This window comes from Nannobrachium achirus (genome assembly GCF_963921795.1).
Source record: "Nannobrachium achirus genome assembly, chromosome: 20".
Lineage (NCBI taxonomy): Eukaryota > Metazoa > Chordata > Actinopteri > Myctophiformes > Myctophidae > Nannobrachium > Nannobrachium achirus.
This window is the reverse complement of record NC_137827.1, coordinates 57,059,573-57,083,576: the sequence shown is the minus strand read 5'-3', so window position 1 is coordinate 57,083,576 and position 24,004 is coordinate 57,059,573. Positions and strand designations below refer to the sequence as shown.

The following is a 24,004-nucleotide window of genomic DNA, read 5'->3' as shown; positions in this document are numbered from 1 at the left end:
ACATCTATGCTATCAGATGTCAGTCATCTCCATATTTGGGAAATTTGCTATGAAAACCTGCAGCTCCTGTGTGTGCGTCAGTCACGCTCCATACATGTCTTGCAAATCAAGACTGCTGACTATTATCTCTTGGATCTCCATATGAAGATCACGACACTGACCTCATCAAGCCAAACATGGAAACGACTGGATCATCATCACCTAGATCTCCATATATGGAGCTGGCCAATACCTCTACATCTGACCTCACGGACTCCAGATATGGATATAGCTGACCTGTTCTGACAACACAATGATGACTCGTATATTATTATTATTCTATAATTTATTTTGTTCCCTCGGTTGTCCCCTGGTGAATAGATCCATACTTAGAGCTGAAGTACAGTTGATTCACCTGCCATCGTACCTGGTACCTGATAACCTTTTGACTCCAAACACTGGCCCTGAAGCCGCCGTTTTACTTCTATGGATGAGCGGCATTCAGCGCTTGATCCAAGTCTTCAACGATGTCTGCCTCATCCTCCAGTCCCACAGACAGACGGATCAGCGTGTCGCAGATCCCCAGGGCAATTCTCTCTGCCTCTGGCACTGACGTGTGGGTCATAAGAGCCGGATGTTCCGCTAGACTCTCGTAACCACCAAGGCTCTCAGCGACCGCAAACAACTTGAGGTTGTTGAGGAAGAGGGTTGCATGCTCCAGCGTCCCCTTGATATAGATGGTGATCATTCCAGGGCAGCCCGTGCACTGTTGCTTCACCAGCTCGTGCTGAGGGTGCGAAGGCAGCCCCGGGAAGAGGACGCGGTCCACCCGCGGGTCCGCTTCCAGGAACTTGGCGGCAGCCATGGCGTTCTTGAAGTGGCGCTCCATCCTCAGGTGGAGCGTCTTCAGTCCTCGATTGACCAGGTAGCAGTCGAACGGAGAGGGCACTGCTCCCAGCGCGTTCTGTAGAAATTTCAGCCGCTCGTACAGATCCTCCCGGATAACCGATACCAGGCCCATGATCACGTCGCTGTGACCGTTCATGTACTTGGTGGCCGAATACATGCAGACGTCGGCTCCCAAAGCCAGTGGGCGCTGGAAGTACGCAGACATGAAGGTGTTGTCCACCACAACGACAATGCCCTCGTTGTGTTCGTGAACCAATTCGGCGCAGGCCTTGATGTCGACAACCTTCATGGTGGGATTTGTGGGGGTCTCGATCCACACCAGCTTGGTGTTGGGCTTGAGGGCGGCCTTGAGCTGCTCGGGTTTTGTGCAATCGGCGAAACCCACCTCCAGGACAAGAACGGCGATCTTTTGGAAGTAACGGTTGGTGCCTCCATACACGTCGTCCATGCACACGATGCCGTCTCCGGACTTTAGCAAGTGAGTGATGGTCATTGTGGCCGCCAGCCCAGAGGCCAGAGCGAGGCAGTGTTTGGCTCCGTCCAGGGCTGCCACAGACGTCTCCAGACAGTTTCTTGTCGGGTTTCCACTCCGACTGTATTCGAATCCAGCATGTTTTCCCGGTCCAAGCTGCTTGAACGTGGTGGAGAGGGAGATTGGCGGCACCACAGCCATGGATTTCCATTGCTCTGGCTCTTGACCAACGTGGATCGCCTCTGTCGCGAACGACTTGAAAGGCGTCTGAAAGCCGGCAAACACGTCGGCCTGCTCGCTCTGTTGTTGTTTATGTGTCAAGGAAGCCATAGCGTGTTTTAAATCCACCCGGATCCCTGGGAGTGCAGGATATGTATTTTGTACCGCTTTATGAAATCTAACATGGTGAAATTGGAGGAGTTATATAGGGGGGCAACATGCACTGATGTCAGACACAACATAAACCGTTGCCGAGCAACACTGACATTTTGTCCGCGGGCCCTGATAGCCTATGCCCATATATGGACGATGTAAGTGTGAGGCCTAGTTACAGTAAAGAACATAAGAACACATGGTCAGTATCATGTATCATGTATCTTGACAGCAGTGCTTAATTTGTAAATGAATAGGTGCCGGAGCTCTAATGGTTTCTCTTGCACACGCATTTGCGCGCGTGCTCGTGATTTGTGCGTGTGAAAAAAAAGTATTTTTTTTCTTCATGTTTTTTATTGGTTTTCTACAGTTTATTTTTTACAAAACCTCTCCACACACTGTGGACATTGTGGAGACAAATCACATCAGAGCCTAAATGGCCCACGCACACGCACAGTGGCCATGCCAGCATGACAGATTGCTTGTTTACCAACATTGATACTACAGTATATGTGCCGGATCTGTTCTGTTCCAGAACATATCCCCAAAACCAAAAGCACCCCTATACTTTTCCCGGTAATGACGGGCACGGTGGCGAGCCAACGTGACTTACACAAATAGATGAATTAGCTACATTACTTAGCTGATTTCTCATGAATTCATCATCCATTCTTCCACTTCATAATGTCGCTCACCAGCTAAATAAGCCTGGGTTTCTGAGGCTACTAACCAGCTGACCTGCTGAGTCTAACACAGCCTAAGCATTATATTTTGGATTGACTGTTTGAACATAATTATAAATAAACAAATGTGTGGGCCATCTTACAAATACAGTATTTAATTACAGACGTTACCATTTGCGCATTTGGTGAATGGTTTCTCAATAATCTGTTGCGTTTGAGAACACATTTCCTCACAAAAACAAACAAGCATGCAGCACAAAAATATGTACTAAGTTCAGATTTGTCTTTCATAGCGTAAAGTAATATATTGTAGTCTACTCACAAGTAAAAAATAAAAATAAGCTTTTTTTTTGTTGCTTATGTCAGCAGAAAACTACCTATAGGCATAGTCTTTCTGATGATTATTGTGCCTTGTTGTGCTGTATGTTATTTTGTAGTATATTGCTCCCAGTGTTTCCTGTCTGCTTGTTTGCTGTTACCTGCCTTGTCTCACCTCCCCGTATTAGTGTAACCCTAGTCACCTGTGCTCGTTTGCCTGTTAGCCTATCCCAGTGTTGGTTGTATGTTTGAGTTCACCTGTGTCTAGTTAGTCCTTGTCTATATATATGGCCCGTGTGTGTAGTTACCTTGACAGATTGTCATTCATTGTTTGTGTGTGTTCTTGTTCTGTGTTCTGGCTGCAAGCCATCCTGTCCTTGTTTTGCTTTCCCAGTTTCATGGGAAGTTTGTGTTCGAGAATTTAGATTCCTTTATTGTCCAAAGGGGGGGAAATCAGTTGCCCAGAGGCAGCACAGCAGTTTTAAAGAGGTGGTGCAATAGTTTTGTACTTTTTCTGTTTTTCATGTGTCTAGGAGGTTGAAAGTACTTCATTAGACCCCCTTATGTGTTTGCCAGACCCATGAAATGGGTAGGCCTACATAAGCAAATGTCGGTCTGTCCGGGTTTTCTATATAAAGGGTATATATGATGATGACATGATGATGACATGCCTACAAAAGGCATGATGTCATAAATGATGATGACAGACAGGGGGTTGGCAGAACCGGGGTCTGGCACAACCAGGTTGACCTGGTCTAGTTTTTTTTAGAAATGATGTATTCTCTTAGTATTTGTTTGTTTTCTCTTGGAGGCTGCACCTTGTTGTGAAAAGTGTCAGTTAAAAAACACAGATAAGATGACATCACAGAATCAACTCCTCCCCTATTTACCATTCATCCAACACTGTGGGGTGTGGCTATATCAGCTGGGTCACCACCCACCATGCCATCCATGCATACTTAATGAACTGGGGGTGTGTCCACATAAAAACCCAATTCTAACTCTTTCTGTATACTTTTTTAGAGTATAATCATAACACCTGATAATCATGTTTTATGGGGATGGGGGGGGGTGGGGGGGGGGGGGGGAATCATGGCACCACCTCTTTAAGGTTACAAGTTACAGTTAAGTAATAAAAAGACAAAGTAGCCTACTGAAAAAAGGAAGAACAAAAAAAGAATGTATACATAAAGTGTAAAAAAATCACAAAACAATATAAAAAGAAAATCATTCAACGCTCATAAGTGTCATGTCACACACAAATAGCAATACTAAAAGCACAACAGCACACAGTTTTGTTGTACTGCATTTGGGTCCTCTGAACTGCACGCATCCTGACAGCACTGGGAACTGATTTCCGTCTAAACCATTTATATATTAACTAGACTGCACTCTGTCGAGGTACTAACTTGCTCCTTGCACACTCATATATGCCATATATGACCTACTTGTGCGCCAGCAGAGTGCAGAGTATATTCTCTTCATTCTTACGTGACCAAAATCTCCTGCAGTTTTCAGGAGATTTTGATGACGTCATTGGCTGTCTATCTATTGACCAGCTTTGCAAGCTGGTAAAAAATACACAGACAGGCATACATACATCTCTATATATGGGCATAAAAGGGACACAGTTAAATCGCCACGGCAACTCCAGCTCAATATAGCGCAGTGTTGGGCAGTGTGCTTTCATTACGTCAGAGATGTGATGTAAGATATCACGTGTGGAGGAGACTTCAGGACAATTCCAAATATGATTTATCACTCTCTAATCTTCTCATTAATATAGGGAATCTATTTCTGATATTAGGTTAGCTTCAGCTAACAGTTGAATAAACAGTTGTCAAATAAGAACATATTAAAACAAGGCTTAATCGAAGATTAAATACATTATTTAGGACAATATTTCGGGGCTTAAAAGTAATATTTTCATTTTAACCGGCAACAGTAAAGGGGTCTCCTTTGACATGATGGCCGGTCTTTCCAGTTACGCTGTCCGCATGGCCCGTCTCAGTGGGCGCATTTTCGGGGATGTGGTGCGTCCGACTGACCCCAGGTCCATGAAGGTGGTGCAGCTGTTCAAGGAGCCCCCACTGGCCCAAAGGAAGGAGGTGTACGACTGGTACCCCCAGCACAGGATCTACTACGCCATGACCCAGAAGCTGAGGTTCATGGGACTGTTCAGAGACGAACACGAGGACTTCAAGGAGGAGATGCGTCGCTTGAAAAAGCTGAGAGGCAAAGGGAAGCCCAAGAAGGGCGAAGGAAAGCGAGCTTCTAAGAAGACATTTGAAGTGTAGTACGCTAAGGGCGAGAAGCGACCTTGCCCTTTGGGGAAAGGTCGCGCACATGGATTAGTATAACTCTGAAGAACCGTGTCGCTTGAGTGTCCTTCCGTAACCTCTGTGATGTCAGTGTGATGTCAGCGAGTTGTGACATCACTTCCTGTACGGGGCGGCTACACAAAATGTGGATAACACTATATATGGAGATAGTCCAGTCCATCATGTCATATGGGACTACCGTCATAGACAGTAGCCAAAAGAGAAGGATACACAAGACTAAGAAAGACAAAAAAAGGAGAAGGAGGATAAAGATACCAAAAGGAGAGAGAAGAAAGGGTGGATGAGGTACAATGTGTCTCAGAAAAGAAAAGGAGGTGGCCTAAACATGGAGAGTAAGAGTCTTACTTTGGCTACAGTGTGTGCAGCCACTTCTTAAAGACTATTAATGGGATCAACCTTGACCCAAAAAATTCACAGACCTAGTTGGTTGTTTAAGTTGGGCAAAATGTGGCCATATTTTCCCAAATATGGAGATGACATCATAGATGTTTGATGTCATAGACCACACGAAACTGACACAATATGTCCAAATATGGTCATTCCCAGTTATGGGCTTAATATTGATGACATCAGGGATCTCCATATACAGTATGGGCATGCACGCGACAAGGACGGAATTCATTTTCAAGTGTGCCAAAATTGCTTCAAACAAGTGGTTTGCCGTTGTGCTGCGGTGGAAGTATTTTGATATACGTCGGACTCTGCCCAGAAGCCAGGAGACCGTCGGTAGTTTGCCTAGCCATATGAGGACCAGTGTGGCTCTCATAAACTGCTCTCGTCCTTAGTACATGCAATAGAATCTCCCGATCCTCGCTAATATAACGTGCCAGCTTATAGTTACATAGGACTCTGTTCCGATTGAAGTCCATGCATCACATGTACTAGCTACACGACTGGCTTTACTCATTGATTTCATTATCACGGCTTTGGTTTCCTTGTAGAGTGAGGGTATTTCAGTATCAGTAAAGGTAGCTCTTGTCGGCAGGGGAAACAAGGGAAAATCCTATTAGAACTGAATTAGCATATAAGTATTAGGCCTATTTTGGTATCGGTCAGCACGCTGTGCAGCTACCCTTTCCCTTTCCTCCGCTCTTTGCTGCTCCTGCATGTGCCTCTCCTCCTCATGGTCCCTTGGTCCCTCAGGAACTCCAGGACATCTTCCTGGGTTCTCCTCCTCTTGGGGGGCTGTTGTTTCCCGGCTTCCCCTTTGTCAAGAGGAGAAGGGGTAGAGGTGGCTGCGCCACCTGAAGTGGCAGTGAGGCTGGATGCCACCGCCAGGGGGGCATTCACTGAGTGCTGCCCACACAGGGCAGCATCCATCTCATCGTACCACTTCCAGGTGGCTGCGGTGACGCTGCCTGTCGGTGGCTCTCTCAGCTCCTGAGAATAAGGTTCTGATTACTACTCTGAAAATGACTGTTTACATTGCCAAATAACACTTTTATTCAAGGAGTGCTGCATCTTTGTTGTAGTTCAGATTACCTCGTCTTTCAGGTTGTTCCATTTTTTGCCAGCCTATTTGGCTGACATGGACAGGCCAGAAGTCTTTATAAAGTCCCTGAGAGAGAAATAATTAATGATGGACACTGCCCAAATCTGACACCAACCACTGTGCAGATATATAAGGAATGATAGAAGCACACAATACTCACTCCCATCCGTGCATGTACGTGTGCTTCTTTCCTGTAATTCCTTTTCTTCCATTTAGGACCCACCAGTTGATGAGGGTCTGGGTTTCCTCATCTGTCTCTTGATTAATATTGAAATGGTGTAAATGCACATTAAATGCACATTAGTAGCAATAACAATGATAGGCAAATTGGACCAAAGGAACTCAAAGGCGGCAGAGAGGTACCACTTTAAAGATGGATACTACCGGTATACAGTATAATGTTATGAATCCTAACTTTACACTCAGTGCCTCAGCCAAACCGATTTCTCAACTTTGAGACAAAAATGCTGCATATATATCCTAACTTAGGATATCATTTGGAACTCTCGTTATAATACACCACAGACATATACAAGCCAACGGTTATTTACAAAAGCACTAATCAATGTAGTACATGAGCACCACAGGTCTGGTGGCATACCATAATGTTACGGTACCATCGCCTATGTAGGCTCTATCCTAATGAAACGACCAGATTTGCAATTTTAACAACCCTATTCTTAAAATACTTAAGGGAGTAGTTCACCCCCAAAATGACCTTTTCTCTATTGATTACTCATGCCATGGAGAGTAGAGTTCAATAATATTTTTTGTTTTTTGTCACATTCCTAAGACAAAAATGTGATAACAATAAATTTACCCCCATTCATTCCGGATGGTGACCCGTTTCGAAACGGGTCACCATCCGGAATCAATGGGGGTAAATTTACTCAAATCAAATTTTTGTCTTAGGAATGTGACAAAAAACAAAAAATATTATTGAACTCTACTCTCCATGGCATGAGTAATCAATATGTAACACCCGTCCCAGGTAGCTATGAGGTTTCTTGTGTAGTAGTACACTGGGCGGGGCCTGAGTTCGTTTTAATGAACTAGCGCGTCTACCTGTAGTCTAACTTATTAACTATTGAATTGGGTACTTAAGTAATTTTAATTCAACCGGCTGTGCCTCCATATAAACTTAGAGCATCAAATACTCCTCAAAAGTACTGTATGTAACTCTTGCTTTTAAACACCTTTTAAATTACTTATTTCCCAACATGAATTAAATAGTACCAAACATGAATTCTCTGTGAGCTAGTATGACACAACAAGGTTACTTTAAATATATAACTACCCAACGTAGGCAGGAATATTTATTACACAGAAAAGCAATAATAAAATAGTAGGACTCTCAATGCAGTATGACAAATAAAATAAAAAGGATTGCGAATGTGGATACAAATATCAACAGGTCACACAATAATGGGCCCCACTCACACTCTCACACACACACCTGACTGCAACGTGTAAGTCCTTTAGTGACCCTAACTGAACGCTCGTTGCAGGCCTGAGTCGTGGCTTGGGTGCGTTGAGGCCTACAAACTGTAGTGGCCGCTTCACTTGATCTCACAAGCAGAAAATAAAATGCACGTGCTCAATGTACAGTACTCACAACGCCATGGTTACGTAGGAGGTTACGTTTGGTGAGGGGTTACTGCATGATGGGGGGAATGCAGCAGAGGGAACAGCAACACAGGTCAGTGTCCAGAAGAATCAGTCCAGGAGAATCAGTCCAGAAGAAGAAACAGTAGGGACCTCACTCTACAGCTGGGCAAAGTGTTCCACGCTCACTTGCCAGTGTCCTGAAGCAAATACATCAGCTAAGCCACAAGTCCAAAATACTACATCATGAAGAGATAGTGGTAGCTTGTACTTAATCCAATGACTTAAAATGCCAAGCTATGCATTTACAACACAATACAAAGCTCTTTGATGTTGTGAAAGTGCAAATGGCTAATCACAATTTGCAAACACATTAACTGTTACACTCCAACATTTAGTTACAGCAACAGAAACAATACACAGGCATATATTTACCTCTTGCAGATCAATAATGTTCACACCAACAGGATAACTGGTCGTCAACCAAGGTTACAAACATTTATGTCTTGACACAGGCTTCACAGAACAAACTGTGACTTCACACTCTGGCTGTCTGGGTTGGAATGACTGATTAGAGAGAAAAGGACTGATCTAGTACACCTGTTCCCCTAGCAGCTAGCAGGATCTGAGAACCCACCCTTCAAACTGGAACTGGACTCATGATTGGCTGTCAATTAAGCACGAACAAATCAAAAACAAAAGAAACACAAGATTGACACATGCTGCTGCTCACAAGCTAGGCTGTGAGACTGCAACCATGTGCTGGGCATGTACACTTCAAACAAACTATGCCCTTCTGCATACATTATGAGGTTTTAACTCAAAAGACCATGAATTAGTTTCCCATTTTTTATACATGAAATCCTTCCATGTATTTCACCTTATTTTAACCCCATTCAAACAATATGAACTCAGTCTTTTTAATACAACGTTTTAAATGTTTTAATCCATTTATTTATTGCATGAATTAAAGCCAGTAGCCTAAATTAAATGGTGAATGAGATTTAGCCAGGGCTACAAATAGAAAAAAAGTCATTTTGGGGGTGAACTACTCCTTTAAAGCAAGAATTTCACAGCACAATAGCAGAAGTAATTCTTTCCAAACATACAAATGTGTTGTTGTTGTTGTTGCTGTCTGCCATTGTTGTTTTCTCACCTCTCGCTCAGTTCGCTGTAGCCTATGATGTATGCGCTAGATGCGTAAGAATGAACACAACCAGATGCTCTCATTTATGTGAAAGGCATTTATGTGAAAGGCATTGTGGGTAATTTGCTGTGAAAATGTCCGTGCAAGTCTGGTCCAGAGCAGACTTGGTAAAGTGGGATGATCAAGTCTACATCCGGGTATTTGGCCTCTACTTGCTCAGATGCAGACTTGAGGATTGGAAATAAATTTGGCACGGACTGATGACGTTTACAAGTTCGCGAGGATGGGAGTACAGTCTGCATATTCATAATGGGCCAATGACAACATGCCTCTCTGACACAGTCTGAAGTGGCTTCCTTTTAAAGGCCCCAATGCAAGCAGGTGCAAATCACAATTGCACTCAGGTGTGCAGGAAAGACCCCCCCTTATCAGTCAAGACCCCTCCCACCAGTCCAGAGCCCCTCCCACCTAGGACTGGGCAAGAGGGGATTTTGTACAGTTATCATAGAAATTAATAGAATGATCCTTGATTCGCTCCTTCACAATTCCATCAAATTGTGTTTTGCCAATGGCCTCCACAGATTGACTGTGGCTACCACTTCAACAGGCATGATGACTTTGGTGTCAAGCACATTCAAGTCGTTACTGTCTTCTCAGGGCCGGAGTGGGCCTGTCTAGGCCATAGGGACCCATACACCCTTCCAGGCCACCCTACCCAAACACTAGGCAACATGAAAACACATGAACGCGCCTGCCACCCGCACTCACACACATGTGACAGCCTTACAGAGTTTCAGTTCTGTTTGGTTGAGATGTTTCTTGTAAAACAAAACACATAAAAAACTAATATACTACCCACTGTAGGCCTACAGAAGTAGTCACTACAACACTCGCTTCTGTGCAGACAGTGCAGTATGTCACAGGAGCAATCATATGAAGACAACAGTTACAGCATTTTTCCTTTCCACATGGGCTAAGTAATCACTGAAAATCATTATTCCATATATACCAACAGTCACACTAGAAAGTGTTCTATATGGTATGCAATTAAATAAAAATATAGTATTATTTTGTCAGCAAAGCATTTAGATGTCAGCTTACTATATCAATATTATATGCAAACGCCAATGTTCAATGTAAAACTGTACAATCTAGTACTGTACTGTATTATCACTGAGTAGAGCTCTGCATGCACCTCTCCCCAGAATAATCTTATATTCAGTTAGAATCATCACTATCTGCTAGTAGTTCCATTCTGCTAGTAGTGCTATGGAACCTCCTATTCAGTTAGGAAGACATTGTGGAATAATTACTGGAACTAACAGGCACTGGCCTCCACCCTACAAACAACACCACATAGCTAGCTTACAGATTGTCTGTTTCAACAGCACAGCAGCTTCACATGTTTCTCTATCCCACAGACATCAATCAATCAGGTAGCCACATGTATCACAGTCAAGCTCAAACTATATATAAAATGACAACAATAGTGTAGAATATGCCTGAAGATGGTGTATGAAACTCCAACTCAGTACAATGTTTCCCATTTCTTAACTTCTGTCCATACATTAGCATAATCACTTAGTAGTGTGGTCTCAGGGATAGATAGCACCTTAACTCTGCAGCCGCACAGAGGCGCTCCAACACAAAATTGCACCAGTTATTTTAGAGTTGTGCATATTAGTATCCACCAAATGTTTCCTCCAAACCCTCAAGTGTAACTTGAGAGTCATTACAGACAGCAATTTGTGTTCATGCTATTAAAATGGTCTAACTTTGTTAGGGTACAAAATGGAACAAATTGTGTTCTTAATAATCCTAATAATGGCAATGAATTTATCTGGCCTAATGCTCCCCTAGGGATCCACATGCATGTTGAGAAACTTGAGAAGAACCAGTGTTTATATTGAAACAACTTACTTGTTGCTGCATCATTCTTACTAGAAGACTGCATGCTGAAGCTTTGAACATTTCAGTCAGTATAACATTTCCCCCCATCCTTCTCTCCCTTCAGCTCCATGTTTTCTCTTTTTCTTTGTGGGGCTATGCGGCTGGGGTTGGTGTCCATAATTTAACTATTTATTTATTTATTTTGTCGCCTTCTTCTCTCTGCTGTCTGGCCACTATCCTCAGTCAGACGTGTGTTTGTGTGCTGCCTTCCTTAGCCGGTCCGTCTGTCTGTGAGCACGCTTGTGGTAGGGCCTGGCCAGAAAGCTAAACTAACCAATCACGCATTGATTCTTCTAAAAAAGAAGTTGATTGCTGTCCTTTTTGACCAATCCCTTGGGGAGAAAACACACGTTGCTTTTCTGTTTAGAGAGGGGAGGGGGCGAGTAGCTGTCAGCACAGGCCAGCTGTGGTGTCAAGTTACACAGGCAGGGCTGCTGTATGAAGCCCTGCTGCTGCTGGCTATGTGGCCTGCGCAAAGGGGATCTTTTTATTTTTTTCAGGAGGCACCAGGCCAGTTTTTGCGTGGCGGCGGCGCAGTCCACCGGGAATCGTCCCCCTACTCCCTACTGTCAATCCGGGCCTGTGTCTTCTGAGAATGGATTCCCCAGCTTTTTGAACGTACTGATTGCATTATTGAGATCTGATGCTAAGGCTTTCTAGATACTAGGTAACTGCTCATGGAGGCGGACATCTGTCTCTGAAACTGGTCCTCAAACTCACTCAGGATCCTGGCTATTTTGGGACCAGCCACCAACCACCGGCGAAGAGCCCCCTCCACGATTCCGCCATCACCTTTCACAATAGTGTTCTGCTGTTCATGTATCTGATTGTGTGCCAAAGCAGAGTACTTGCGCGATGACTTCTGAGTTCCCCTTGACAAATTCACGATGAGTATCTAGGCATAGGGAATCATTTGATCGTTCAAGTTCCTGAAGGTCTGTTACATGCACTGTCAACCTTCTTGCGTAATGGTAGTGGTCCATGGCGAACATCCACTGAATGATGGCAGTAACTACCCACATAAAGCGGGTAGTTGGCTTTCCGTTGTGATCTTATGAATGCCAAGAGGAGACACTCCAACTGCAGGACCTTATTCCAGTAACACAACTGGGGGTGGTCTGTATCCATCTTATGGCACCAAAGATAGTGTGTTCTGGTGCTGTCCTTAGTTTGTAGCCCAATCTGGTTTTTGACCGAGGAGCACAGCTTTTTGCAAAGATCCACTGCCCTTTGTGCTTCCTCTCTGTTGCAGAAATTCAGTATGGCCTTCTGAGCTGAGGTGTCTGGGAAACCCTTAAGTGCCGTAACGGCGATGAATCTCTCTGCCTCCTCCTGGGAAACGTTCTGCTCAACCACAGTTCTAAACTCCTTCAGCTGGGGACCAACAGCCCACATCATACGGTTGGTAGTGGAAATAAGACTTTGTCCTTTATTCATGAATGCATTGAAGGAACCTGAAAGCTCTTCGGCGGAAACTGAAGGCCCTTGGGAAGTAAATATTCAATTGCACGTTTCCTGGTAGTCTTCATATGCCTTTCGCTGCAGAGTATACAGTGCTTAGGGACTTGATTATTAGGGTGTGTGTGCGCACACGTGTGTGTGTGTGTGTGTGTGTGTGTGTGTGTGTGTGTGTGTGTGTGTGTGTGTGTGTGTGTGTGTGTGTGTGTGTGTGTGTGCATGCATGTGTCTGTGTGTGTGTGTGTGTGTGTGTGTGTGTGTGTGTGTGTGTGTGTGCGTGCGTGCGTGCGTGCGTGCGTGCGTGCGTTTGATTGAAGAATTTATTAGGAGTTTGCAATAGAAAAAAAGTACAGTTTCATGACAGTACAAATCACTGGTACAAGGTCAACTAAAAGGAGATCCTAGAAAGCCGAGGCTTATTTCCACAGGAACCACACTTTAAGTATTTCATATAACATTGAAAGACAGACGGATAGAACATAGTACTTTATCTAGGATAATATCAGTTTCAAAAGCATAATGCGCGCACGTGTGTGTGTGTGTGTGTGTGTGTGTGTGTGTGTGTGTGTGTGTGTGTGTGTGTGTGTGTGTGTGTGTGTGTGTGTTGTGTGTGTGTGTGTGTGTGTTGTGTGTGTGTGTGTGTGTGTGATAAACTTTTAAACTTATAAACTTTGAAAGTAAATGGTCTAATACTGGGCGGACGTAAAGTAGTGGACCACCAGACTGAGACATGCTGGGGGTGAAAATAATTTATGTGATATATATTGTGTACATCATATTTACTGAACCGATTGACTTTGTGGAGTTGTTTTTGTCTGATGATTTGATCCAGCACTTGGTCGATCAGACTAACTTGTATGCCAATCAATCAGTGCCTTCAAACTATCCATGATAGTGAGAGTCTGCTGCTAAACCCACATTCCAGAACCCATGCATGGCATGATGTAGCATGATGGCATGATGTCAGTAGGAGAAATGAAAAAAAATAAAAATGGGTAGGCCTATCGTTCACAAGCCGGTACTTTCAATGTATTGGGTTCCCTAACCCTTGGTCTACAGATGAACCATTCACTACTCCCCATTTCAATAAAACCATGTGCCGCCCGTAACAGATATCAAATCATTTGGAGATTTCTTCATTTCACAGATAATCAGTCAACTGAGTGAAGCAATACTACTGACAGGCTTCAAAAAGTCTGCCCAGTGTTGGACCATTTACTTAAAATGTCAGGAAATGTTTCAGCCTTAATGCAAACATTTCCATCAATGAAGGAGTCTACAGTATGTGTGGAAGAATCAACTCAACTGTGGCGTGGGTGCCTGAGATTCAATGTTTATAAACCCCGAAAACCAATGAAGTACGACATCAAATCAATCAAATCCTGTGTGACTCCGAAACAGGGTATTTTGTAATATAATCGGCCAGATATTTATAGCCGTTAATATTGAATTATTAGTGTTTTGGTGCCCAGGTATCCACAGTTAAACCGGTCCCTAGCCACGGTCTAAGAGAAAAAATCTATAATTAAATGGCGATTCTCTGGTCGAAATCGAAAAAAACAAACACATTTTTTTGGGGGGTTTCATTTTATTAAGGGAATCAAAAGAATGAAAGATACACAGATCTTGCTCACCCTGTTGGTTTAAAAATAATGACAAAATATAAGACATATTTGCAATCAAGTATAACAACGGCTCTTTTGTGCTGAATAATCTCCTGCCAAACACTATCCCAAAGTTCATAGAATTGGATCCTATTGTCATGTCATGTAATGGAGGATCTAAACAACTTTATGTATGTACTTACAGTACATACTGATACAATTTAGTTATGATTATATTTTTGAACCAAATCTTTTCTCTGCTGTAAAGTGCAGCAGTGCATGAGCATTTAATTTACATTGCAGCTCATTATTGTAAATGATTGCATAAAGAATATTATAAATGAATGCATGCTATGATTGCAACTCAAACTGTCTCATAATAGAAATGAGTATATGATTTATACTGAATTAAAATACAACCCTTTTCCACACACATTTAAATGGTAACATTAAAAAGCTATTTTAATTACCTCACTGATTCTGTCTTTGTGTGACATATTCACTGACACACAAATATTTCTGTCAGTCTCTCAGCCTCTAAAATTTGAATCAATGAAGGGTCACAAACTAGAAAGCACACACACAAATATGGAATCAGCCTAGGCTAACCGGTTAGCATTTTTGACTAAATCACACATCTGTGAAAGGGTCCCAGTCATTGATCATTGTGCTACTACATTACACTGGAAGATTGGACAGCTATGTGTTTCCTCTTCTCTCCACCAGGGGGCAGCAATGACTGGCTGCATTTCTGAAAACACAAACGTTCAGTTAGATTCAGAATAACACATTGTCCTGTCAAACCAATAAGAATCACATTGTAAACTGTGTGTGGAAATTAAACCAGTTCAATTTTGAATTGATTGGATTGCCAATCTCAAACAGATTAACTCAGTTGTCTATCTGACTGACAACAACTGTCTGCAATGTTGAGATCATAATCTCACAACAAGTACACAGAAAGAACCTGGTGTGTTCAAATTTATTTGGCCACGTTTTCTTTTTTAAACAAATCATTCTAGTCTGATCTCTTTTTCAGGACTCGACCTGAGACGTTTGGGAACGACTGCTGTACAGTGTAGGCTATATGTGATTCCCCATGGTTCTACTCTTAAGTCCAAACTACTGCAGATGCCCACTCCTTCACTGTTATTGTTAAATCACAGGTTTACAGGCGTTAAAACTGTCTGACAACTTATGATTACGTTGTTATAATGCCTTTATGTCGTATTTGACCTGTAGGCCTATCACATTTTGTTATTAACCTGCTGTAGCCTAGGGGATATGTCTCACTTAAAGGGGAAGACCACCCATTTTCAATATTGAATTATGCCATTAATATACCTTAGAGGAGTTGTGTGGAAATAAAAACAAAGTTCCCCCCCCTTCTGTGTTGCCCAGAACTGGAGGATTGATTTTGGGGTTTGTATTGTAAATTACAATGTGTGATGTCATCAAGTTGTACTTTACAATACAAACCCCAAAATCAATCCTCCAGTTCTAGGCAACACAGAAGAGGGGGAACTTTTTTTTTTATTTCCACACAACTCCTCTAAGGTATATTAATGACATAGTTCAATATTGAAAATGGGTGGTCTTCCCCTTTAAGCCTAAAAGAAAGAGAAAAATAATCAGGATATAGGCTTATATTGCAGGATTTAGAACCGTTGAAGCAAGGTTGAGAAATAACTGTGTGTTCATATTTGATTATGCACTTGAACTTGAATTCTTGTTGGAATGGATAGCATCCTCTTTTAGTAGGCTACAGAGAAGTACAACTCCTGTAGTTCTCCTTTCACTTTTGATTAGATCAACGATACTATGGTTCCTTATCATAGTTTAATGTTTAATAAAGAGTGTGCCATATCATTATTTCATGTGCTGCTGCTTGAGCTGTCTGTCAGCCAGTGTTGTAAAGTAAAGTACTTTTGAGGTACTTTTACTTTAATGGAGTATTTCCAATTCTCCATAGGAATACTTTTACTTCTACTCCACTACATCTCAAGGCAAATATTGGATTTTTACTCCACTACATTCACGTGACAACTTTAGTTACTAGTTACTTTGCACATTTAAAAAATACATTAACCACTTTAGCCCTATTGTATACCTTACAAGCTCACAACGCGTCGCATCGCGACACGTTGTGAGCTTGTAGATCTGCTATTTTCAAAAATGTTGTACTTTTACTTTTGGTACTTTAAGTAGCTTTTGATGGCAATACTTTTGTACATTTTGTACATTCCGGACTTTTACTTGTAACGGAGCATTTCTAGATTGCAGGATTGATACTTTTACTTAAGTAAAACATCTGAGTACTTTTTCCACCACTGCTGTCAGCCCAGTAGTGTCCACTTTGGTGTGAGGGGACACATAGACGTCAAAGGGGGCTTGAGCCCCGCCCTTTTACTCGTCTGTAAAAAGTGCCCTCTCTCTCTGGACCGTGAATGCAGCTTTTTACTATGGTGAAACAAATGTAAATGCCCCCCTCTCCATGTCATACCCGAAGGCAGCAATCAATTGCCTTTAGCCAACTCTCATGAACTTGATTGAACATGAATTGCCTGCCCCGTCCACATATCAAGTGAAGGCTTTATTATACGTAGTTGAGCGTGGCGTCGTGCACTGAAAATAGGCAATCTACAAGCTCACAACGCAGTGCAGTGCGACATGTGAGCTTGTAGATCGGCTATTTTCACTACTTTTTTCACTGCCCTTTATAGAATTTCAGTCCCTGCCTTTAACATTCTCTGCACGTCCCTGGTAGCAACAGAACTAACAGAACATGGTCCGGTCTAGCTTGCTGTGTGCTCGTGTTAAGAGCTTCAGCGATCAGCATGTGTGTGTGTCTGTGTGTCCAGGGTTTCCTGCAGGAAAAAGTCTTGACCAGGGGGGATCTGATGGAGCACGCGCAAAGACATTTTTTGATAATTAATTAATTAATTCAAGTCATTAATTCACGTAGTTTTTAATATTAATTCTTATTTTTGCCCTATAAAAAAACACATGAATGTGCCCATGATGAAGGAAAAAACTGGCTACATGCTATCATTTATCATCCACATTTATTCAACATTGAATAAATACGTTTTTCACAGGACAGTGTAACTTCTTTTTTTCCCCCAGGTTAATCAACCAGCACTCGTGCCATATAAAGTCTACAGCACAGTAAAAAAAGAGAAAAAAAATAAACATTGGTGTAAAGTAGGGGTCAAACTAGGGGGTTTTAATTATTCTGAATCCATTGCAAGCAATTGTTTTGCATGAAAAACATTCCTTGGGCAAGAAATGGCCCCTCAAAATGATGGTTTAGTGATGAGTCATCAATTTTCACAGTCTTTTGGGGTCCGTTTTTAGCCCAAGGAATGTTTTTCATGCAAAACAAATGCTTGCAATGGATTCAGAATAATTAAAAACCCCTAGTTTGACCCCTCACATCCCACTTAAAGCAGATTTTCAAAACTTTGCCCCGATGGGATTCCTTGGGACTTTTTTTCCCTCACTAAGGACATAATGAGGATACAGAATCAGTTGAGTTTGCTACTATTGCAATTTGTTTTAGGTTTAGCCTAATTTTGGCCTAAAATTACTGGACTAAAGCTTGTTGTGAGCTTGACCTTTACTAACAGCGTACTTCTACATTGCAGTATTGATACTTTTACTTAAAAACATTTGAGTACTTTTTCCACCACTGCTTCGCTTCACCCCCACTCCACCCATCACGTCCTGACAGCCAATCAGCGTTGAGAGGTTGTCCGGAGACATTGAAATGTTTTTTAATGTTGATTCCAAAGTGAGTCGGGACATGATTTTTACCAACGCGGACCTGCTGAAGTGCCCCAGGGGGGCTCCGTAGTGAAGCGATAAGCGACTAGGATAGAAGAAATAGCGAACGGATGAACGCAGCGTGTTCTCATCTTGCATCGCGTCCGAACGGACACACGAGTGTCACTGTTGTTAGTTAGCATGTTGGCTAATAAGCTCCATGTATGTGTATGACAACGTGAGGTCTCTTTGCAAAGAATGGCTATGCACTGCGCGACTACGCGTACGCACCCATAACACACTGAAGTGCAGGCAGACAGCGCAGCACATGAGAATAAAAAAGAACAACTATGTAATGTAACACAAATGGTGTTAATGTGCGCTGATATGAAGCGCTGCGAGACAGCTAGGAGGAGCATTCCTGAACACATTCAAGAGCCGTGTCGCGTGTCGCGTGCCTGGCCTGTAAAGCGCTGCAGGAAACCCTGGTGTCTATGTGTGTCTCTCTGTGTCTCTGTGTGTGTGTGTGTGTGTGTGTGTGTGTGTGTGTGTGTGTGTGTGTGTGTGTGTGTGTGTGTGTGTGTGTGAGAGAGAGAGAGAGAGAGAGAGAAAGGAGGGAAGTGAATGTGGATGTGTGGGTCTGTCAGCCAGTGTTGTAAAGTAAAGTACTTTTGAGGTACTTTTACTTTAATGGAGTATTTCCAATTCTCCATAGGAATACTTTTACTTCTACTCCACTACATCTCAAGGCAAATATTGGATTTTTACTCCACTACATTCACGTGACAACTTTAGTTACTAGTTACTTTGCACATTTAAAAAATACATTAACCACTTTAGCCCTATTGTATACCTTACAAGCTCACAACGCGTCGCATCGCGACACGTTGTGAGCTTGTAGATCTGCTATTTTCAAAAATGTTGTACTTTTACTTTTGGTACTTTAAGTAGCTTTTGATGGCAATACTTTTGTACATTTTGTACATTCCGGACTTTTACTTGTAACGGAGCATTTCTAGATTGCAGGATTGATACTTTTACTTAAGTAAAACATCTGAGTACTTTTTCCACCACTGCTGTCAGCCCAGTAGTGTCCACTTTGGTGTGAGGGGACACATAGACGTCAAAGGGGGCTTGAGCCCCGCCCTTTTACTCGTCTGTAAAAAGTGCCCTCTCTCTCTGGACCGTGAATGCAGCTTTTTACTATGGTGAAACAAATGTAAATGCCCCCCTCTCCATGTCATACCCGAAGGCAGCAATCAATTGCCTTTAGCCAACTCTCATGAACTTGATTGAACATGAATTGCCTGCCCCGTCCACATATCAAGTGAAGGCTTTATTATACGTAGTTGAGCGTGGCGTCGTGCACTGAAAATAGGCAATCTACAAGCTCACAACGCAGTGCAGTGCGACATGTGAGCTTGTAGATCGGCTATTTTCACTACTTTTTTCACTGCCCTTTATAGAATTTCAGTCCCTGCCTTTAACATTCTCTGCACGTCCCTGGTAGCAACAGAACTAACAGAACATGGTCCGGTCTAGCTTGCTGTGTGCTCGTGTTAAGAGCTTCAGCGATCAGCATGTGTGTGTGTCTGTGTGTCCAGGGTTTCCTGCAGGAAAAAGTCTTGACCAGGGGGGATCTGATGGAGCACGCGCAAAGACATTTTTTGATAATTAATTAATTAATTCAAGTCATTAATTCACGTAGTTTTTAATATTAATTCTTATTTTTGCCCTATAAAAAAACACATGAATGTGCCCATGATGAAGGAAAAAACTGGCTACATGCTATCATTTATCATCCACATTTATTCAACATTGAATAAATACGTTTTTCACAGGACAGTGTAACTTCTTTTTTTCCCCCAGGTTAATCAACCAGCACTCGTGCCATATAAAGTCTACAGCACAGTAAAAAAAGAGAAAAAAAATAAACATTGGTGTAAAGTAGGGGTCAAACTAGGGGGTTTTAATTATTCTGAATCCATTGCAAGCAATTGTTTTGCATGAAAAACATTCCTTGGGCAAGAAATGGCCCCTCAAAATGATGGTTTAGTGATGAGTCATCAATTTTCACAGTCTTTTGGGGTCCGTTTTTAGCCCAAGGAATGTTTTTCATGCAAAACAAATGCTTGCAATGGATTCAGAATAATTAAAAACCCCTAGTTTGACCCCTCACATCCCACTTAAAGCAGATTTTCAAAACTTTGCCCCGATGGGATTCCTTGGGACTTTTTTTCCCTCACTAAGGACATAATGAGGATACAGAATCAGTTGAGTTTGCTACTATTGCAATTTGTTTTAGGTTTAGCCTAATTTTGGCCTAAAATTACTGGACTAAAGCTTGTTGTGAGCTTGACCTTTACTAACAGCGTACTTCTACATTGCAGTATTGATACTTTTACTTAAAAACATTTGAGTACTTTTTCCACCACTGCTTCGCTTCACCCCCACTCCACCCATCACGTCCTGACAGCCAATCAGCGTTGAGAGGTTGTCCGGAGACATTGAAATGTTTTTTAATGTTGATTCCAAAGTGAGTCGGGACATGATTTTTACCAACGCGGACCTGCTGAAGTGCCCCAGGGGGGCTCCGTAGTGAAGCGATAAGCGACTAGGATAGAAGAAATAGCGAACGGATGAACGCAGCGTGTTCTCATCTTGCATCGCGTCCGAACGGACACACGAGTGTCACTGTTGTTAGTTAGCATGTTGGCTAATAAGCTCCATGTATGTGTATGACAACGTGAGGTCTCTTTGCAAAGAATGGCTATGCACTGCGCGACTACGCGTACGCACCCATAACACACTGAAGTGCAGGCAGACAGCGCAGCACATGAGAATAAAAAAGAACAACTATGTAATGTAACACAAATGGTGTTAATGTGCGCTGATATGAAGCGCTGCGAGACAGCTAGGAGGAGCATTCCTGAACACATTCAAGAGCCGTGTCGCGTGTCGCGTGCCTGGCCTGTAAAGCGCTGCAGGAAACCCTGGTGTCTATGTGTGTCTCTCTGTGTCTCTGTGTGTGTGTGTGTGTGTGTGTGTGTGTGTGTGTGTGTGTGTGTGTGTGTGTGTGTGTGTGTGTGTGAGAGAGAGAGAGAGAGAGAGAGAAAGGAGGGAAGTGAATGTGGATGTGTGGGAGGAATCTAAAGATTCTCACCTTCACAGATCCTCGTTTGTCGTCGGCACCAGAACACGTCCTGATAGAAGAGATTAAAAAAGTATTAAATCGGTTATGATCAAAACGGAGGAAGAGACAGACAGACAGACAGTTCCATTATCTCTGATCCAGAGTCACTTCAGTGCCTTGCTGAACAGTTTGGGTCTAAACTCAACCTAACATCACCTCTATCTAATCAAACTCAACCTAGCAGTGGAGGTCGGTCAGGGCTAGCAAAGTACTCTATGAAGGTCCTAACCCTAACCCTGATGAAGAAATTTATATTTAATAATATATATTTATTTTTCATTCATTTATTTTGCTGCTTTCATTCTCTCTCTCACTCAGTCAGGCTGGACACACTGCTTCCACTAGGGGCGCACGTCTAAGAAAGCAATTCGTTTTTTTAACCAGTCAGGTGTTTTCTTGTGAACCCTCTGAACCTCCTTTAGAGTGCCTGCTGCCTTTGATTGGCTTTGAAGTGAATGGTTGTTGGGCACTGTATTGTTATTGGCTGGTTCTTTAACCAATCACAGCCCTCCTGGGCGCATTTTTTCAGATAGGGTCACCTTCTAGAGTGTTCCCATCTCTGAGAAGAAACATTGTCCAATCAGAGAAGGGAACTGCTGATATTCACCTCCCAGTCCTGGGAGGAAACCAATCAGAAAAGTGAATTGCTTCCTGCTTCACTTGTTGTTATAGTTTGAGCTGAGCAGAGCTTGAGAGCTAACATTTATACATTTACTCACAACAATTCACAAATAAAGAAACGAAAAATGGCGGAAGGAGGAGAAGAAACAGATATGGATTTACTGGACAATTTGTCAAACTTTTTTCGAGGACGTTTGGACACTTGAGCGAGTCGAGCGACCGTGGTTGTTAATCAGGAAACCTACCGGAGTGTCTGGCTAACACACCACCGGAGATTCGGGTAAGAGAAACAACACTCACGCTGTGTGTGCGCATTATGGAATATAACGTTTCAACACAAGATTTTGGGGCAAGACTTGTGCTGTCATTAATCTAGGCTAGTTGTCTTGATATTTTTTAATGCTGTTTTGGAAAAACATCAAAGTGTTTGTAGTGTGAAGTGGAGCTTCTCACTCACTGCGTTCTGCGCTCAGCAGTGGGTGGGTGTGTGTGCGTGCGTGCGTGCGTGCAGACTGCAAGTGTATAACTCTAGTCCCAGAAGCTTGGCTGGTATGTGATGAAGCCTGTTGAATCATGTGTGTATATCAACATATATTTTGCTTGCTTTCGTGTTGCTATATGAATGGCTGTTTGTGACTGAGTTTATTGTATTGGGCTCTGCTACTGGTGCAGGCAGCAGCACTCTGTAAGGCGCAATAAGTGTCAGATCGTGGCTACGCGAGGGCGTGTGCACGTGCGCGGGCGTGTGCACGTGCGCGGGCGTGTGCACGTGCGCGGGCGTGTGCACGCGCGTGCATATGCGCAGCAGCCATGGCGAAGGCCCGGGTATTGAACCCACGGTCCGCCACTGCAACCTAGCATCAACCTCAGTTTAATTACTTGCGCCAGCAGAGTGGGAAAGTACTGCGTTGGGTGTATGTGTCGCATCGTGTTTGTGTTTACGCCCGTAGTCAATCAGCAACCAGCATTCCTGGTGGTCACCATCAACAGCCAATGAGGGACCAGCATTATTGGTGACGTCACCATCAAAAGTGCGACCTGATATCTGTTTCCGCGAGAATTTACAGTAGAATTATCTGTGGGACACTTCCGGAGAACAGCAGACGTACAAGCTCACGTCGCGTCACAGATGCAACCTTGTGAGCTTGTAGATCACTCTCGGCTGCGACGCCGGAAAATGCCGCACAACTTCTGCGCAATGCACGATGGGGCGTTGGAAAGTTGTGGATAAATAACAAGGCACGCTCTGCTGGCACACAAGTAGGCCATACGTGGCATGAGTGCACAAGACGCAAGTTGGCACCTTGACAGATTGCAGTCTAGTTGAACTTGAAGTCAGTGTCTCTGTAAATCTGACCTTGTTTATTCTCCTATAGTAGATTAATTAATTAAACGTGTTAATTGACCTAGTTTCTTCCAGTCGTAGTAGATTAATTGATTAAACATGTTAATTGAACTTGTAGCACAGACCTCGTTTCTTCCAGTGGTAGTAGGCAAGTCCAGTCAGGAACAAGACCAGGCCCAGAACCAGACCTGAAGCTCCGATGGCGATCCTGTTCTTGTCCGCCTCTGGCATGGAATCATCTGACAATATAAGAACCAAACACAATTATTAGTGATTTGTGTAGTGTAGTGTAGTGTGTGTGTGTGTGTGTGTGTGTGTGTGTGTGTGTGTGTGTGTGTGTGTGTGTGTGTGTGTGTGTGCGTGTGTGTGCGTGTTTCAATTGCAACATCCTTTGTTTATGCTCATTCGAGTGTCCCCTATGCCCTAACGTTATTTATATTTTAGAACAAAGCCAATACTTCTATTTTACTGGTTTGATTGATTAATTGATTAATTGAATACTTTATTAATAGTATACAGATGTGCTGTTACAATAACACAAAGGATAACACAAAAAGTCCTGAGGGCTTGTATCGATTGTCATTCATATAAATGTACACCATAACATATAATTCAGTGTAACCGTCTTCAAATTAAATTAAATTAAATGTATTGTCATTATTAAACAATTGGTGTTACACTGAATGACTTTCAGTTACTTTGATTGAAGGAGAAGGATATGAGTTAAATAAATTAAATGTATAGCCTAT

At 42.8% G+C, this 24,004-nt stretch overlaps 3 protein-coding genes across 3 annotated transcripts in view; 1 reads left to right on the top strand and 2 right to left on the bottom strand.

The window, feature by feature from the left end:
• Positions 1-463: 463 nt before the first annotated feature.
• Positions 464-1,690, bottom strand: LOC308306261 (cystathionine gamma-lyase-like; the record flags this gene model as incomplete). Its single annotated transcript, XM_080751161.1, has 1 exon — positions 464-1,690. The coding sequence occupies one exon, from the start codon at positions 1,688-1,690 to the stop codon at positions 464-466; it is 1,227 nt and encodes a 408-aa protein (XP_080607287.1).
• A 3,007-nt stretch (positions 1,691-4,697) lies between these two features.
• On the top strand, positions 4,698-5,030 carry LOC308306260 (small ribosomal subunit protein mS33-like; the record flags this gene model as incomplete). The annotated part of the gene is made up of 1 exon (XM_080751160.1): positions 4,698-5,030. The coding sequence occupies one exon, from the start codon at positions 4,698-4,700 to the stop codon at positions 5,028-5,030; it is 333 nt and encodes a 110-aa protein (XP_080607286.1).
• A 9,925-nt stretch (positions 5,031-14,955) lies between these two features.
• The window catches only part of LOC308305739 (H-2 class II histocompatibility antigen, E-S beta chain-like), a 53,908-nt gene continuing 44,859 nt past the window's right edge, over positions 14,956-24,004 (bottom strand). Inside the window, exons 5-7 of the mRNA XM_080750589.1 lie at positions 23,381-23,494; positions 21,260-21,299; positions 14,956-15,082 (exon numbers count right to left, since the gene is read on the bottom strand). Of these exons, the coding sequence (XP_080606715.1) occupies positions 21,262-21,299; positions 23,381-23,494 (152 nt within the window). The 3' untranslated portion in view covers positions 14,956-15,082; positions 21,260-21,261. The remainder of the gene's footprint in view (positions 15,083-21,259; positions 21,300-23,380; positions 23,495-24,004) is intronic.